The following is a 17,717-nucleotide window of genomic DNA, read 5'->3' on the forward strand; positions in this document are numbered from 1 at the left end:
TATTACGTTTGTATTTCCATAATTTTCTTACATTTTTAGGTAGTCAGGTCTTGTCATGTATTTACCTCCGTGGTTCTCTCAACTTTAGAATGTCCTTCCAACTACCAGGCGTTTGAAAACTCATTCTCATCTTTTTGGGTTAAGTTTGATATTTTTTCTCCTTTAAATCGAATACTCCCGGAATTCATTTCAGTTTTCTTTTCTCCTGATGTGTTTGTGGTGTTTTAAACATAGTGTACAAGCTGAGACTCTACAAAAGCTTTGAATCCGAAACAGAGCACGGTAGATACTAGCATATAATTTATTATGTCAAGAGATATACATACAACGTGACTGGATATAATTCTTCTCAGGTTACTGTGTCATACTTTGAGTTCTTTAAAAGCTTCAGAGATGAGCACACGAGCAAACAGAGAGTTCAATCCTTCCGACCCACGTGCTAAGGTCAGTTTTGTAGATACTAGAAGGCAGATGATGAGATGCATGGTATCCACCCACATTTCCGCTTTCACAAGCCGAGGTGCTAAGTCTCTAAAGGAAACTCCGCTGACACTTTACACAACAGAAGGCTGTGTGCCCTGGAAGAACTTCCCTCAAGTCGTCACACTTTCTAACTTGCTTACTTACTAACCATCACTGTCATTCTCTGGATACAACATGCCCTTGAAAGTTCAAGTTCAGAAACCCAGTGAAACAGCCACCGGCCAGGAGCGGTACCATCACGTCCCCTTCGGGGGCAGGATGGTTCTGCCGAGCACACATGTGTAGGCTTTGGAAAGCATTCTTTACCTGTGTTCCTTCAGTACCGGGAGGGCATTTTCCAGGGACCCCTCCGGCATCTGAGAAGTAAAAACTCTCAGGCGTGTTGTGGGTGTGGTGTGAACTCAGCAGATGGTGTTACCATCCTCAATACTTTCCTGTACAGTTTGCTTCGAAATCACTCAAGAGAAGCCTCTGAATAAATAGACACATGTGGAGGCATTATTTTTAGACGTTAGTGCTCCATTGTTGGATGAGAGCATGGCGGGGAGAGGGTGGGGAGTGACCGCTGAAATGTCCTCGTACTTTTTCACATTGCCAAACTTCCGTGTGTGGAGAGAGTGGATTGGGGTTTTGTTTTGTTTTACCGATTGATGAGGGATTGATTTTGACCTAACTCTGCAGTCATTTAACCACTCAGGTTTCCAAATTAATAAATTAACCGCTCTAATCCCGTTTGGTATTCATGACCTCCCTAGCCAGAGGGGTGACATCTTCATGGGAAAAGTTTCATTTCTGTCACCAGAGAGGGCGTTTCCGTGTCTCCTACACCTACCTTGTTGGGTCAGGGCCTGTCTTCAACAAGTGACACTGGAGCTGTTTGAAACGGGGGTCCTATGTGCACGAAAGACCTCTAGAGAACCAAGGGCCAAAATCTGGCACTCAGAGACCCGGCACTCACTCAGGGACCTGGCAGAGGGTCACCGAATAGCCACGATTCAGCTGGGCTGGGCCTGGAGCACGTCTGGCATGACTGTGGTCACTGTTATCACACTTTATAATAAGTTTCGTCATCTGTCAGTAGTCACGTTGGGGCAGGCTCCATCTGCAGAGGCAGAAGGAATGAGGATTGCAGTAGAACCCAGAGAGCCAACTAACTAGGTTGTCCTGATTTCTTACCACATGAAACCAACACAAACCCTCCCCAGGGTCATCGTGGGCTGAGGGAGAAATGAGAAGCAGGTGACTGCCGAGCTTCCCACCCACAATGACTATTTACACCTCCTAGTCCTTGCCGGGAAAATGCTCTGGGGGATTAGGGCGAAAAACCCCCAAACCCCCACAATCGGCTTTCCCACAGCTCATCTGAGGATATCTGAAGAGCACTGAGCCTGGCAGATATTCCTATTACAGAGTGGAGACTCCGGAAAGACTTCATTTGAATTAGGGTAAAATCTGAGTACTACAACCTGAACCCCTATTCTGTACCTGAACACCTCTTGGATTTTCTGCTTGCCTTCTAGGCCCAAATCATACGTGGGCATATATCATCGCCCAACGAATGACACGACATTTCCATCCCTGCCCAGGTTCGGATTCAAACCGATTCCTACATGGCACGAAAAGTCTCTTTCCAGGCACCTGGGGAGACCTCTGCTGACGTGTGGGAGCATGCCATCAATACCTGCCACGGGTCTTTTTACCTGGGCAAGGCTGCAGTGGACGTAGATCCATTCATCTCAGAAAACATACAGACTTCTTTTTATTTATAAATGTTTATATACATGTACGCTGACATGTCTGTGAGGGCAGCTGAACACGTCTTTTGGAATATACATTAGAATGTGTAATAAAATAAATCAGAATATATAAGAATATAATATATAGTATATATAATATCAAATATTATATATATATGAATTGGAAAGTCTGCGACAGCAACTATACAATTCTTCTAGAATATATATTAGAATATTACAAATTATATATTACAAATTATAAGACATATTAGAATGTTGTAAAATATATTAAAGTGCATATTATGGAATATATTAGAATATAATACGTAACATATTATGTATAAAAATTGTAGGGGCAGCTGGATGGCTCCGTTAGAGCGCGAGCTCTGAACAGGGTTGCCAGTTCGATTCCCACATGGGCCAGCGAGCTGCGCCCTCCACAACCAGATTGAAGGACCATGACTTGGAGCCGATGGGCCCTGGAGAGACACAGTGTCCCCTAATATTCCCCAATAAAATAAAATACAAAGTGTTTAAAACAATTGTAGTCTGTGATATTAACTGTGCACTGCTTTTCTACTCTAACTCAGTATATATGCACACATGTATACACACGCACACATATGTATCCATATATACACATGTGTCATATGTACATGTATGTATCCACACACATACATGTGTCCATATGTATGCCTATACATACACAGCACAAACAACTAAATATGTGTGTATATTTACACACACACACATAAAGAAGCGTCCAGCTGCCTTTGGAGACTACAATTTTTCCTCTTGTGATCAACAACGCGGGTCCTGAGATGCATTGAGGGTCCTCCTGGTTGAGGCAGAAATTCATTCCTTGTGGGTCACTCTTTCCTCACGCCCCACAACATAACACGCACGTCACAGAGGCAGGACCGGCCCCGGAATGCCTAGTTGACAGGGATTTTTCTGGTCTTTCAAGGGCTATGCTGTGGTTTCTGAGGAATGTTTATGATCTTTCCATTTGCGAGCTGCTGTGTTCCGCCAGGTGTTGCGAAACCTGCCGAAGACTTTTATAGGAAGAGGAGGTACGTGGTCAGGCTCTCGGGTGGGTGAGGGAGAGGATCACAGCAGCTCCGCAGGCCAGAGTGGAATTCTGGAAGTTCCTGCGTGGGTGCAGTGAGAAGCGCCAGGGACTTCCCTTAACGCAGTGCGAAACCCTGGCCTGGGCCACTGACCTGTGTCAGCCAGCAGCTTCACAAGGTCTAATCCACCGAGAGGCCGTGCGCTCCTGCGGAGAGACGCGCACTGGCCCCGCGTGGACCGTCCTGGTCTCCCCAAGCCCGGCGTCCCGGTGGATAGGGCCTGGTGGCCGGAGGGCGGGGGACGCCTCCTTGTAACCAGGCGCACTGGCACGCATTTTTCGCATTCCACTTCAAGACTTGGCAATCAGCCGGTGGAGATCAGGAGTCACGCCAGGGGAAAATGCCACCCACAACGCGCAGAGGAGGGTTGGGGCGAGGCTGGCAGCCAGGGCCAGAACACCACACCCAGACCCCGCTTCTGGTTTCCTGTCGCCCCCTCCCCCTGCGCCAGCAGGCATGGCCTGGTCCCTGTAAAACTCATCCGTTCTGAAGTTCTGACTTAAGACTCGGCCATGCCTCTCCACCCCGCCCGAGGCGAGGACACTCCCTCCACGGACGGAATCGCTGAGACCCGTCCTAACAAGGGGACGGGCAGGGTGACCTCTTGCTACTTAAACTGTGGTCCGCGGACCGGCCGCCGACAAAGCCACCAGGCCTGGTCAGGTCCGCTGTAGCCCAGGGCGCATTTGCACCAAATCCCGCCCCGCCCCCCTCCCTGGGGCGGCGGGGGGTGGGGGGGAAGGGAAAATGGTCAGTGAACATTCTGGACATCCAATCGCATGAGAATTTCAGATACACACCAGTCGTTTTGTAGTATATACATGTGGCCTGGAACATAGGGTAGGAGAAAAAAATGTTATTGTGTAGTTGAAATTCACGTGTCTGGGCGCCCTGCACTGCCTTTCCTGGGGTGTGTAAAACTGCGCAAGTTGCCTGCAGTGCATTCGGTTGGTCTCTTAAATCTGTCTCTCCCCACTATTTTTCTTTTTTTTTTAAACGGCTCTTTTGAAATAATTGTGGATTCAGAGGAAGCTGCAAAGAAACGCCCCGCCCGGGGAGGTCCGCGCACCGCCCGCGCCTCGCTAGTGCAAGAGCGAAACCCGGACGCCCACCCGGGCACCGCCGCGGGCTCGTGGGTACCGCGCTGTGCACCAAGCGTCCCGTGCGCATTTCACTCCACGTTCCGTTTGATTATTATTTTTTAAACTTTACTTTTGTTTGAACCACGCCCTCCGCGTCCGCAGCCGGTCCCGCCTCCAGCCTTCCGGTTTGGGGCGCAGCGAGCGCGGGACCCAGCCCGCGCTTTCCCCCCGGGGCAGCTCGGCGGGGACCCTACCCCGGCGTGTCCCGGGACGCGCACAGGGCGCGGGCACCTCCCCAAAGCCGCCCGCCCAGTCTGTGGCCGGAGCAGCCGCCCAGCGCCGGCCTCGCGGTGCCAGGGCGGGGACTCGGCGAGGGCGGAGCGCGGCGGCGACGGCGACAGCCCCCTCCCGGCGGGCGGTGTCCGGGCGGGGACAGCGCGCGGCCCCGCCCCGGCTGCTTCCGCCAGGCCCCCCAGGAGCCCTGAGCGCCGGCGCCGGGGGCGGCCGAGCGCCACACGCGGAATGAACAGGGAACCGGGCACCCGCGCCCGGGACCCCGCCTCGCCCCCGCCCGCCCGGGCCGCGCCCCCCTCCGAGGCCGCCGGTTACTCCCACCAGCTGCCGCTTCAGCCGCTGCCGTGAGCACCGCCCCGCGCAGCGCCATTGGCCCCGCCGCTCCGCCAGCTGCGCCGGGCCGCGGGCCGGGAAGCGGGGGGCGCGCATGGCTGGGCGCCGCTGATGCCGCCGCCGTCGCGCCGCCCTCCGAGGCTGCGTCCCGGGAAGCCCAGCCCCTCTCGCCCCCCGGCCCGGCCCGGCGCCCGGGATTGGACCGCGCCCCCATGGAGGCGCCGGGGCTGGCCAACGCGGCCGCGGCGGACCCCGACCCCCCGGAGAGCTTGGGGGAGACCCCCGACGGGGCGCCCGCGCACTTGCCGAGCCCCGACGCGCCCTCGCCGGAGTCGCCCGCCTACCGCCTGCAGGACTTCGACACACTGGCCACCGTGGGTGAGTGCGACGCGTGGGGACCCGGCCCGCAGGGGCGCTCGGTGCCGCCCGGGACGCTGGCGTCAGACAAAGGGCCCGTGTGCCGTCTCCCGCCGCCTGCCGGGGCGGACTGATTCCGGCCCCGCCTGCTCGCGCTCCTGGCGCGGGGCTGCCCCGGCACCCTCGGCCGCTCGGGCGCCCCGAGAGTTGGGAGCGTGTCCCCCAGGCCTCCGCGAGCCTCCCAGCCTGCGGGCGTCCTGCCTCGCGCCTCCAAAAGCCCCTTATTTAGACCTCCCCCCACTAAACCAGCACGGTGCCTGGGCATTCCGACGTCACTAAACTTCCTGGAGGTCACGTCACAGTGGGGACCTCAGGCTCCCTGCCGGGCAGGGACCCCCCCCCCCCCAGGACAGAGGCAGAGACCCTGAAGGCACTTGCAGACCTCACCTGGGCCAGTCTCCCGTCTGCCCTGCGGCAGGAGTCTCCTGCGTGGACTTCAGACCCAACGGGGCTTGCGGGACAGGTGTCCCATGGCGTTGGGGGGCGGGGGGGGGCTGGCCTTGGAGATGGATTAGACACTTCCTGACACCGCGCGCGTGCTTCCCGTCCGGTGCTTCCCAAACATGGCATTCTTTCATCAGACGCTTACTTCTTTTTGTCCTCTGCCTTTGATTGAACTTGACCCCAGCCGGGGCGCTGGGAATGTAGGTTTCCAGCTCCGTGGGCTCAGGGATCTCTAAAAACGCTGTTTCATGGGGCCGCCCTGAGTGGGTCAGCACATCCCAACTTCAGCTGGGTGTAGGGTTCGAGCTGTGGGCGCGAGCCAGCCTGTGGCTTCTTGGCAACTGTTTGTTGCCAAGGGGGTTGTGCCCACAGGTTGCTGGGTAGGAAGGTGAGCAGGGAGCAGGGGGTGGGGGCGTGCCGAGTGTGACCGTGGGACCCTGGGGCAGGGTGTTGAGGTACTTTCCTGGGTCTCCCCCCCGCCCCCCAAGTTCGGAATGGTGGCAGCAGAAAAGCAGCACACAGTGGGCCCAAGGTCATGAGGTCATTAGGGCTTGCTGAGACCAACCAGCATGGAAACCGCCGGCAAACAGGGGGTCCCCTCCTTTCCTCAGTGGCCTCCTTGCCCCTGTGTACTTGGCTGTGAGGAAGGGACCACCAGGAAACCTGATTTGGGAAGGGGGGGGTGGGAGGCACCCTGTCTCTCTCCAGCTTCTCTCCCTGTCTCCCTCTCAGCCCCCTCTCTCCTTCATCTTCTCTCTCTGTCTCTCCTCCCCTCCCCCTCCCCTTCCTCCTCTTCCTCCTCTTCCCCTCCCATGTCCCCTGGGAAGCTGTGCTGGCTGATTTCAGAGCAGGCTGTGTTTTGCATGGCACCAGGGCGGGACAGAAACCCAGGCCAGTGCAGTTCCACAGTAGGTGGAAACGCACGCGAACAATGGAAAGTTGGTGGAGAACCCGCCGTCCCTTGGCACACAGCACAGGCCATTGTGTTTCTTTTGGGCACACACTTGGGTCTATTGTCAAAGGTGCGGGGGCTGGCGTCCGGGGCAGCCAGCCAGGTTCTGGCAGATGTGTGGGCTGCAGACGAGAGCTCGTCTGGTACCCCGTGGGCACTGCCAAGTGGGCATAGGTGCCCAGCGACTCCTCTGGTCCTTAAAAACAATGTTGCCGCCCCTGGGGCTGGGCTGGGAAGCGAGTTTTCGCCAAGGCCTCTTTGCTGCTTGCTCTTCATGAAGACAATGTTTGTTCAGGAAGGGATAACTTCCGGTGGGCTCCAAGGGCGTGAAGGGTGACTCAGGGTCACCAGAGTTCCAGGGACAGGGACCCAGCCTTGTGTGCGTGTGCCCCTTGAAAGCCTCACTGACATTCTCTGCGCTCTTTCACCCAAACTCCTTTCTTTAATATTGGTGAAAGGGTAATCTGAACATGATCAACCTAAAACACTAAGAATCAGCTATAGAAACACACACACGCCTTTCTGAGCTGTGACAATCACGTCCCTTGAGACACAATCTCCAGCAACTTTAGATCATTTCATAAGGTGCAGTGGACAAAAGTAAGGGGCTCGGCTGGACTCTGCACCTGCAGTTAGAACGCAGTTGGGGCCGGCACGCGTGCCCTTTATCCTAAGCTTCCAGCTCAGGAAAATAACTTCCCTTGGAACTTCTCCTGGTCCCCCCCATTCCTAACTGTCCGAGGGCGTCTGTGTCGTTTTCAGCTCAGCAATGCGGCTTCTCCACTGTGGGAAACCAACCCACATGCAAAAACAAACACGAAACAAAAACTCCAGCCGTGGGTCTTAACCTTTCTTTACTATCATAATCCCCGCCCCTTGGAATCTTCTAGAATGAGTCAGGGTGGAAACAGAGCACTCAGCTTCGCCTCCCCCCTCAAGGCTGTTGGAAGCCCTTGTCCCCACACAGGTGAGCCTTTCCCTTTGGTCTTGGTCTGCACCTGTGTGTGTCTTATCCTTTTCCTTAACACACACGCTCCTGCGTTTTGTGAGCTGTACACGAGGGGGGGAGGGGAGTGGTGTAGGGGAAGGAGCCCTGGGCACAGAATCGCTGACTCACAGTCACTGACACACAGTTGGAATGACTTAACATTTCATTGCAGGTGGAACACAGCAGGTAAACACACGTGGGCTTCTGCTCGTTGGGCAAAGCCCATGATGGCCGTGCCGACCGTCTGGGGAGGGTCCGTGAGCCCAAGACCTAGCTGGAAATATCCAGCCGAGTTCACGGGCAGCCACGACACCCTAGTGAATGTATAAGAAGGAAAGTCAGTGGTCACGTGGTCTCAGGTCCTGTTATTCTGTGCTTCTGGGGAACACGGCTATGGAAAGATGGTTAGTGGTGATCAACCTGTTCTCCACAAAGTGACACGGTTTGGATGAATGCCGAGCGTGCGTTGGTGAAACATCTCATGGTGACTTTTTTTTTTCCCCAAAGAGCCCACAAGGGCCTCTGGGGCACAGAAATGGTTTGCAACCCCATTTTCCCCAACTCCGGTCCGTACCCCGTGTGCACAGATGATGGCACTATTCAAAACAAAAAAAAAAAATTGAAATCATTCTAGATGCCCAGGGGATTCCAGAAACAATAGCTAGCATCCCGGCATGGTGACATCTTCTGCAGCTTTAGCACAGTGTCAAACCAGCCCTGGCTACAGTCCTGCTAAGCAACTAGAGACCCTGTTTGCTGCTCCCCAGTTTTCACAGGCTCCTTTACAAGCAAGAATGGGGGTGTGTGGGGAGCTCTAGGCCATGTTATCCCATCCATCCATTTGGGCGTCCACCCCTCCAACCCCCAAATCAAGGCACAAAACTCACTCCACACAGACCACTCGCCCATACTTGACATCTCTCTCTCTCTCTCTTTTTTAACCATCTCACATGATGGGACTGGAAGCTTGTGTTTTCTTAACATCTGGGGTACCTCGCGTAATGGGAAATTAGTTAAAACCCGTTCCCTCTCGAGCATTTACTTGTAATCGTTTTCTTTCCCTCTAAACTGAGAGGATTTTCTCCTTTTGTCTGGGTTCCCTTCAGTCGGCCCTCATTTCTCTCTCTCTCTCTCTCTGGCCTGGGCTGTCATTTGTCCAAATGGTCACACCAGCACCTCTGTGCACAGCTCCTGAGTGGAACCCGGGTCACGGGGATAAATAGTCAGAATGGGCGGCGCTGATATAAGCCCCTAGGAGTAAGGTTGATTGCTGAATAGTGCACGGAAAATCGTGCTCCCTTTCACGCTGTGTATCTTGCCTGGGCGCTTCAGAGTACGGTGGTGAATGCCCGTGGGTGACAGTGTCAGCTTACGGGCATCAGAGGGATGTCAGAAATTAGATACAGTACCAGAAAAGAGCATTTCCAAGTACAGAAGTCTTGCAGGCCGTTCCTCTTTTTTCTTCTTTTTTTTAATTTGAGGTGACAGTCACATGATATAAAAGGAACCATTTAAAGTGAACCAGCCAGTGTGGCATTTCGTGCATCCACAGATGTGTGCAACCATCATCTCTGTCTAGGTCCAGAACATTCCATCGCCCCAAAGAACACACCAGATCCAGGAGCATTCACTCCCATCTCCCTCCCCAGCCTTTGGCAAATACCAGTCTGCTTCTTCCCATCGTTATGGATTTGCCTGTTCTGTGCTCTTCATTTTGTAAACATTTCTCCTCTCTCACCTTCCATCTCTACGAGGCTGACGGGCCGATGGGAAGGGAAGGTGAGACGATTGCCAGCCACACACCAAGGGTAGACGTGTGCAGCAGGAGTGACAGGGAGTGACGGTCACACGGATGACAGACCCATCCATGTAACACTTGCTCTCCTGAGTTGAGTAGACCCCCCCATTCATGTCCTCTTCGGAACCTCAGAATGTGACTTGATGTGTAAATAAGGTCCTTGCAGATGTGACTAAGGGAAGGATCTGAGATGAGGTCGTCCTGGATGAGGGTGGCCCTGAATCCAATGACGGTGTCCTCCAAAGACCTGCCTCCAAATTCCATCCCACCGGGGGCCTCGGCTTCAGCCCACACATTGTGGGGAGACACACATTCAGGCCATAACACTAGACTTGGTCCTACCGTGTTGTCTTTTTTCTTCTGAACCCCTCCCTTTGGGGTGGAGGTGGTGTCCCAGCAGGAGGCACGCCTAGTCACAGCCTACACTCTACGGTGGAAGACACCATTCTTTGTTCAGGGACAATCCTCCCCGGGCCCAACTTGGGTCACCCATGTCGATGGGGCCGTGACACCATGACAGGTAGTCCCAGACCTGCTTCCTGAGTGAGTCCCTCCACAGTGGAAGGCCCACTTTGGAGCAAAAGGCAGAAGCACCGCAGGACACAGGCCACAGTGCCCATGTCACCGTCTCCTCCCTGAGCTCGCGCAGAGCTGCTAACCACAGTGTTCCTTCTGGGAGACGCGTGTTCAGAATTCTCCATCAAACACTGTCAGTCTCTGCGAGTGACACCCTCGGGCTTTCTCCGTATTTCCCGAGTGTTTTTTTATTCCCACATAACCTTCCAGTGTCACCATCTTGAGTGCCTTTTAAACAATGCGCCTCTTTTCCTTGGAACTCCTCACGCTGTTTCTGCTGGGAAGACTAAAGTACTGCATAGTGTGGGGCAGCTCTTATGAGATGGTCAACAGTGTGCCAGGCAGAGTCCAAACATGTCCCCTGGTTTGCACAAGGATCCGTGAGGGGCCCCCCTTCTCTGCAGCCGTAGAGGGCATGGCACTTGCCTCTTCCTTCCATCAGGCGTCCTCTCCCAGCTGGGAGGAGAGGCGGCCCCATGGGGGCGAAAACCACCTCTGGGGCTGTTTGCTAGCCGAGTTTCTTTGCGCAGGTGGCATCCATTCTCTCAAACCCTCTTTCCCCTCCAGAAAATGTGGCTAGTGAGAACCCTGCTGAGCTGCTGTGGGTGTAGGAGCTAATGCATGTATTGTGCCTGGCAGCCCCCCTTAACACCATCATCCATCCATCCATCCATCATCCATCCATCCATCCATCCATCCATCATCCACCCATCCATCATCCATCCATCCATCCATCCATCCATCCATCCATCCATCCATCATCCATCCATCATCCATCCATCCATCCATCCATCATCCATCCATCCATCATCCATCCATCCATCTATCCATCCACCATCCACCCATCCACCCATCCATGCATCCACATATCCATTTAGTCACTCACATGTAGGGGAGCCTGTGTGTCCCTCTCTGGCGGGACTGTCCCAGATAACACTAACGGTACCTCCTCTTGGGAAGCCCCTGGGTCTTCGTGCTTTTTTTTAATGGCTGAGTGATAGTCCATGGCATGTCTATGCAGATGTTCTATTAGTTTGTTTAGAGAAACAAAGTTCGAATACTGGGACGGCTTAAACAACAGACATTTGTCTCTCCCAATCCTGGAGACGGGAGTCGGAGATCCAGGTGTCCCATAGCTGGTCCCCCTTGAGGCGTCTCTCCTGGGCGTGTGGATGTCTGTCTGCTCCCCGTGTCCTCACGTGGTCGTCCCTCTGTGTGTGTCTGTGTCCTCATCTCCTTATAAGGACCCCAGAGTTATTGGATCAGGGCCCACCCTAGTGACATCATTTTACCTAAATTACCCTTTAGAGACCCATCTCCAAATCCAGCCATATTCTGTGGCCCTAGAGATTGGGACCTCAACATGAATTTGCTTTTTGGGGGGGAACGAACACAGTTCAGTCCATTACACCCATGAAACTTTTAATGCATCACATGATGCCTCAGTCTCCTCAGAGTCCCATTATGCCGTGTTTAGCATCTCCCCAGGTAGATGGGACTTACCAGATTTGAGGGCAGGGGCCGGGTCCTTTTATGGCAAAGGGCAGGAGACAATGGGAACCGTAGAAAGACCCATCGCCCTGCCTGGTCCTGGCGTCAGCCCTACCTGCCTTCTCTTGTGCACCACTGTCCACCCATGCTCTTTCTTTCTGTCCCGGTCATTTGTCACTGTCACACAAAGCTGTCGTGACTTGTGTTTAACTGGTGCCCACCAGAATCCGTCAGCTCTAATTCAAGTGGCAGCTTAGCAGACATCTGCCTGGAAGGTGGACATTCCTTTTTGAAAAGGGGCAGCCCATGTGGATGACCTGTGGGGTCCCTTCCCGGGGGTTTGTGGGTAGCTCCCGGTTCTCACAGGCCTGACGTTCCAGTGGCTCTTCTTGGGTGGTCTGTGGATCTCTGTCACTCTATCGCGACGGGTAACCTTCCCTCATGTCTGCGGGTCCTGCCATGTTCTGCAAAGTCTCCTAGAGCAGCCGCTATGGGTGGTCAGGCAGCTCCATCAACTCCTTCCAGCTCTGGGTTAGGGCAGGGTGGGATCCCAGAGAAAGCCCACTGTGAGGTCATCTGAGGGCATCTTTGCTTCTCTCCTCCTGTGGCCTTTGTCTTGGTCTTTCACACTGTTTGCACCTGCTACGGCTGCTGCAGTAAATCACCCCACCCTTAGTGACTTAAAACAATGGGCATTTATTACCCTACAGTTCTGCAGGTTTCGAGTGTGACGGGGTCTTAGTTACAAGGAAGGGTCTGCAGGGCTGGTTCCTACTGGAGGCTCGGGCAGCTCCTGTTTCCTTGTCTTTCCCGGTTCCAGAAGCCTTCCCCATTCTTCGGCTTATGATACATGCCTCCACCTCCCAGGCCAGCAGTTTGGGGGCACAGCCTTGTCATACTGCCATCTCTCTCTCTGCTGCCCCTCTCTTCCACTGCTAAGGCCCCTCTGGTTCCACGAGCCTCAGCCAGATGACCCAGGATCGTCTTCCCACTCAGTGTTAACCGATTAGCATCTGTAATTAGCACCTCGAAACTGCCTCGTAGACTGACATACAGGTTGTGGGGGTTCAGGGGAGGACATCCCAGAGTGTGGTCGTGTGGACAGCTGCCCTCCGGCCTGGTCTCATCCTTGGGCAACTGCAGGGACATCTAGAAATGGAGAACCCATGGCTACCTGGGAGGAGAAATGCTAGTTCCAAATAGCAATGGCTGTGGCTGTGAATGTGTGTGTGTGGGGGTGTCTGCACGCGTGCATGTATGTGTCTGTGTGGGCGTGCATGCCGGGGAAGGGATTAATTGAGTTAATTGACGTTCTCACGTCTTTGCCCTCTCCTCCCTGGCTGGAACTGTGTGTAAGCGCTAATTGCTACCTCTGTGGTCCCCTCCCCTGTGCTGGGTGGGCAGAACCAGTTCTAACATTACGAGGAAGCCCGAGCAACAGGGTTGTTCGCAGATGGGACGGCATAGTCTTACCTTCTGGCAGCTGGAGTCCCGCCCCAGAAGTCCCAGAAGAAAAGCTGCAGGAGTCCACCTGCAGGAGGAAGATAAAAGCGACAGAGGGAAGATTATTGGCTAGGAATCGCGAGCACGTTGAATAAATGATTAAGTCTCATGGGTACTTTTTTTTGGTGAACTTGGTAGGCTCTTTTTTTCTGAGTTACCCTGTGGAAAAATAATAAACACACTATGAGTACTTCCCGGAACATTTCCCCTCGATTTCACCGGTGGGATGTGGGTTTCGGTGGGATGTGGGTGGGGTGGACAGGGTGCTACATTGTTGCCCTCACCAGTGGGGCCACTCAAGTGGGAATCCAGTTGGTATTTGGGTTCCCTTCTGGAGTAGGCAGAAATGTAACAATAGCCACTGGGTGCATTTGAAGTTGACCAGCCATTCGTTCCTCCGTGGACGCCTCCTAAGTGTCCCCAAGGCTGTCCTTCCATTGGCGCCGGAAGTGGATTGGACAGGAGGTGTGCATTGCACAATGCAGGGCCCTCCTCCTTCAGCACAGCTGGGCCCAGCTTCCCTGTGGTGTAGGGAGAGAGTCTTCCTGTCGGAGGCTGTTCCAGTGAGTCAGCTTTGTGCTCACGGGAGAGTTGCCTGCAGGACACCTCGAGGCAGGTTTCCAACCTTCATCTCATGTCGGGGGTTCCCGTGGCCTCTCCAGGATCTGCATGGATCTTCCCACCCCACGGAGTCTAGGGGAATGTCAAAGTTAGACCCCGAGCGTACAGGAGCCACAGCCACTGCTTACATCCACGTTTGAAAACATGACCCACTTTTCTCTTTATTTTTTTAAAGATTCTTATTAAAATAGAGCTAGCATACAACATATTATTTCAGGCGTACACCATAGTTATTCAACATTTATATACCTAAAGAAGTGATCACCGTGATAAGTCCAGCAACCATCTGACACTGTACCAGGCTGTCACAGTATTATTGACTGTTCCCTGTGCTGTACGTTACATCCCTATGAGTTATTTGTTTTATACCGGAAAATTTAACCTCTTACTCCCCTTCACCTTCCCCCCCCCTTTTTAATTTTTCAAGTGCAGTTCACATTCAGTATTACTTAATTTCAGGTGTACAGCATAGTGGTTAGACATTTATATAATTTAAGAAGTGATCCCCCTGACTAATCTAGTCCCCACCTGGCACTATACATAGTTATTATCATGTTGTTGACTATATTCCCTATGCTTGACTGCATCCCCATGGCTATTTTGTGACTACCAGTTTGTATTTTTCACCCTGCTCCCCAACCCCTTCCCATCTATCACCCCAGCAAATCTGGCACCCATCTGACACCATACACAGTTATTATAATACTATTGACTATTCCTTAGGCTATGCCCTAAGGAATACATGCCCCATGTCTACTTGTAACAACCAATTTGTACTTCTTAATCCCGTCCCATTTTTCACTTGTCCCCAAACCCCCTCCCATCTGGCAACCATCAAAATGTTCTGTATCTATGAATCTGTTTCTGTTTTGTTTGTTTATTTTATTCTTTAGATTCCACCTATAAGTGAAATCACATTGCATGTGTCTTTCTCTGCCTGACATACTCCACTCAGCACAGTACCCGCCAGGTCCATGCAGCACATGCAGTGGTTTCCAAGATACATTTTTTTGGAATTCCTTTTTCTGTTTGCTGTTCTGATTGGGTGTTTTCTGCTACCTTGTCTTCCAAATCGATGATTTCATCCTCTGCATCATCTAGTCTGCTGGTGATTCCTTCTAGTGCATTCTTCATTTCAGTTATTGTATTCTTCTGACTCATTCTTTATTATGGTTTCTGTGTCCTTTTTTATGCTGCTATCTCTCTGTTGACGTTCTCACTGAGTTCCTTGAGTATCCTTATAACCATTGTTTTTAACTCTGTCTCTGGTAGATTGCTTTCTTCCATTTTGTTTAGGTCTTTTTCTGGAGTTTTCTCCTGTTCTTTCATTTGAGATGTATTTCTGTTTCCTCATTTTGGCTGCCTCTCTATGTTTGTTTCTATGTGTCAGGTAGATCTGCGATGTTTCCCCATCTTGGCCAGGTGGCCTTATGTAGTAGGTGCCCTGTGGGGCCCTGGCACCGTCTCCCTGGTCACCTGCTATGGGTGCTCCAGGAGTGTCCCTTGTGTGGGTTGTGTTTGCCCTCCTGTTATACTTCAGCCTTGACTGCTGTTGGCATGTGAGTGGGTTGGATTGACCCTCATCTGATTGGCTGCGGGGTTTGGTCACATCCATAGCTTATGGGCTGCCAGGCAGGGAGGCTTACTCCACTGAGTGGGATTCCCCCCAGTGGGCTCTGGTACCTGTTGAGACCGCCCTTTGTGTGTGCCACTTATGGGGCTAATTGGGTGCTGCTCTGCTGTGGTCTGAAACCAACCTTCAAGTATGTTAGTTCTCAGACCTCTTGGGAGGGGCTCTGGTGCAGGCCCAGGTCACCCACTGCCTGTGACTGGCCAGGGACTACCTGGTAGGAGCTACAAAGCGATCTGCAGTTGTTTGCTGCCTGTGCTAACCCTGGAGGTGTGTGGGAAAGGCCACGCGGCAAACTGAGGGTGGCTGCCACCAATACTGGGCCTGGGGTAGCTGCACAAAAAGCCAGAACCCGCTGAGGCCTGCTGTCTTCTGCCAGCTCCCTTTAGGTTCAACCACGGATAAATCCTCAGGGAGTCACTAAAGTGGGAAGAGTTGTGGTCACCAGGTAAATGTAGACTCTGGTTTGGTGCCAGTGCTGAGCCTGGTGCTACTCAGCAAAAGTCACAGAGTGCACTGAGGCCATCTGCCACCGCCTGGGGCCCGGAGACTCTCATAGTTTTCCAAGAAAGAGGGCGATGCAGGCAGGGCTGGCTGATCACAGAGAAAGTGACTCTGGTGTTCCGGGAGTTGGGTGGGACGGGGTCCCAGTGTGTCAGCAGGGTGGAGCATCGGAGCTCACCAGGTCAATCAGATTCAGATTTGTCCACGTGGGGGTCAGCAGACCAATCAGATTCAGATTTGGTTGTAAGCGTAGGGGGCGGGCTCAACACAGGAAAGATGGCTTCCGCCTGCCAACTGCCGAGGACGATGGCCCCATACAGGGAAAATGCTGACTGTCCTTCAACTGTCCCCTGGAAGCCTCACACCTCAGTCTGCCCCCCGTATGTCTCTGATGTTCTCCCGAGTCACCTTCCCTCCGCTGGAGCCCAAAGTGAGTGCCTGTGAGTGAGCGGGTCTGTGCATGGGTCATTTAGGAGGACGCCTGGGTTTCCCGCCACTTTCCATCCCACCCGTGTGGTGGGAATCCCCACTGTCTTTCAGTCAGATGTCGTGGGGGCTCCTCTTCCCGGCACCAGTGCTCTGGGCTGGAGACCTCGGTGTGGGGCTGGGTCCCTCGCTCCTCCGGGGGGAGCCTCTGAGCCGAGATATCCCACCTGATTCTCATCCACCACACGCAGGTGTGGGGCCCGTTTCGCGTCTCCACCCCTCCTACCAGTCTCGACGTGGCTCCTTTATATACTTAGTTGTAAAGTTTCTGTTCAGCGAGACTTCAGATGGTTCTCCAGGTTGATTGTGCTACAATTTACTTGTAAATTTAATGTGTTCACGGAAGGACATAGGCACAGTATTTATCTGCTCCGCCATCTTGGATCTCCCTCCCAACAATGACCCGCTTTTGACACAGTGTTTTTCGTGCTGGTGTTAACCCAGCAAGGCCTCGCTGGCCTGTGTCTGTAGAAACCAAAGCTATGACATATGCTTTTGAGAAAAGAAAGAGATTTATTTGTGAGTCCACTGGCCCCAAGACAGGAGGCAAGCCTTAACTCTTTCTTCTGAATCCGGGGTTTGGGGAAGGTTTTAGGGGTTTCAGCACCAGATCGTCTGGACAGCAGACCTTTCGCTTCTGAGACAGTTCTGGTGCTCAGTTTCCCATCGTGTGCTGGTCATTTTGTTCTGTGCGAGGAGCAGGTAAGAGTCCCCAGGTGTTACTCGTAAGTGGTGTTAAGTCAGGTTTCAGGTCTCGTTAGAAATAGGACCGTCTGAGCTGGTTCTGCAGTTACCCTCGGGTACCCCACTTCCCCACTTGGAAATTCATCCTGGTTTTTCCAGCAGGTATCAGAAAAAGGAAATTGTGTTACAAATCCCTATAAAAATACACAAGTTCCTACAGATAATTGCAACCACCGCTGTAATATACGAAGCAGGTCTCGCGTGCAGGCGTTATATTGACTGTCTTGAGGACGTCAGTTTGGACGTCGTTTTGATGACGTTTTGGTGACTCAGCCAAGAGATGTGGAGGACCATCTCCAGAGGGTTCTTTTAAAAGCTCTGATCGTTTGTTTGGTGGAGGATTTCGCCCTGCTCGGTTGTGTCAGGAGCCTCTTTACAGAACACAGGGCTGTGCTGTGTGAGGCAGGGTGTGGCTTCCAGGGCTGGGACGTGACTTTGAATGGGCAGATGGATGTGGGGCTGTGTGCGCCTAAGTGTGCATGCGTGTGGGTGTGTGTGCTCACGT

The 17,717-nt window shown here is 53.1% G+C and overlaps 1 protein-coding gene and 1 long non-coding RNA gene across 3 annotated transcripts in view; one reads left to right on the plus strand and one right to left on the minus strand.

Moving 5' to 3' along the window:
* Positions 1 to 285: 285 nt before the first annotated feature.
* LOC141569742 (uncharacterized) lies at positions 286 to 6,081 on the minus strand. Of its 2 annotated transcripts, none has more exons than XR_012493523.1 (2): positions 5,863 to 6,081; positions 286 to 4,177 (listed from the first exon to the last, which is right to left on the minus strand). It is a non-coding gene; the product is annotated as an uncharacterized LOC141569742 (long non-coding RNA). The 2 variants fall into 2 exon arrangements; XR_012493524.1 differs by lacking the exon at positions 5,863 to 6,081 and adding an exon at positions 4,562 to 4,830.
* Positions 4,866 to 17,717, plus strand: part of PRKX (protein kinase cAMP-dependent X-linked catalytic subunit) — a 65,484-nt gene continuing 52,632 nt past the window's right edge. The window contains exons 1-2 of the mRNA XM_074324196.1: positions 4,866 to 4,994; positions 5,029 to 5,436. Of these exons, the coding sequence (XP_074180297.1) occupies positions 5,271 to 5,436 (166 nt within the window). The 5' untranslated portion in view covers positions 4,866 to 4,994; positions 5,029 to 5,270. The remainder of the gene's footprint in view (positions 4,995 to 5,028; positions 5,437 to 17,717) is intronic.

Source organism: Rhinolophus sinicus, chromosome X (genome assembly GCF_036562045.2).
Source record: "Rhinolophus sinicus isolate RSC01 chromosome X, ASM3656204v1, whole genome shotgun sequence".
NCBI classification, from domain to species: Eukaryota; Metazoa; Chordata; class Mammalia; order Chiroptera; family Rhinolophidae; genus Rhinolophus; species Rhinolophus sinicus.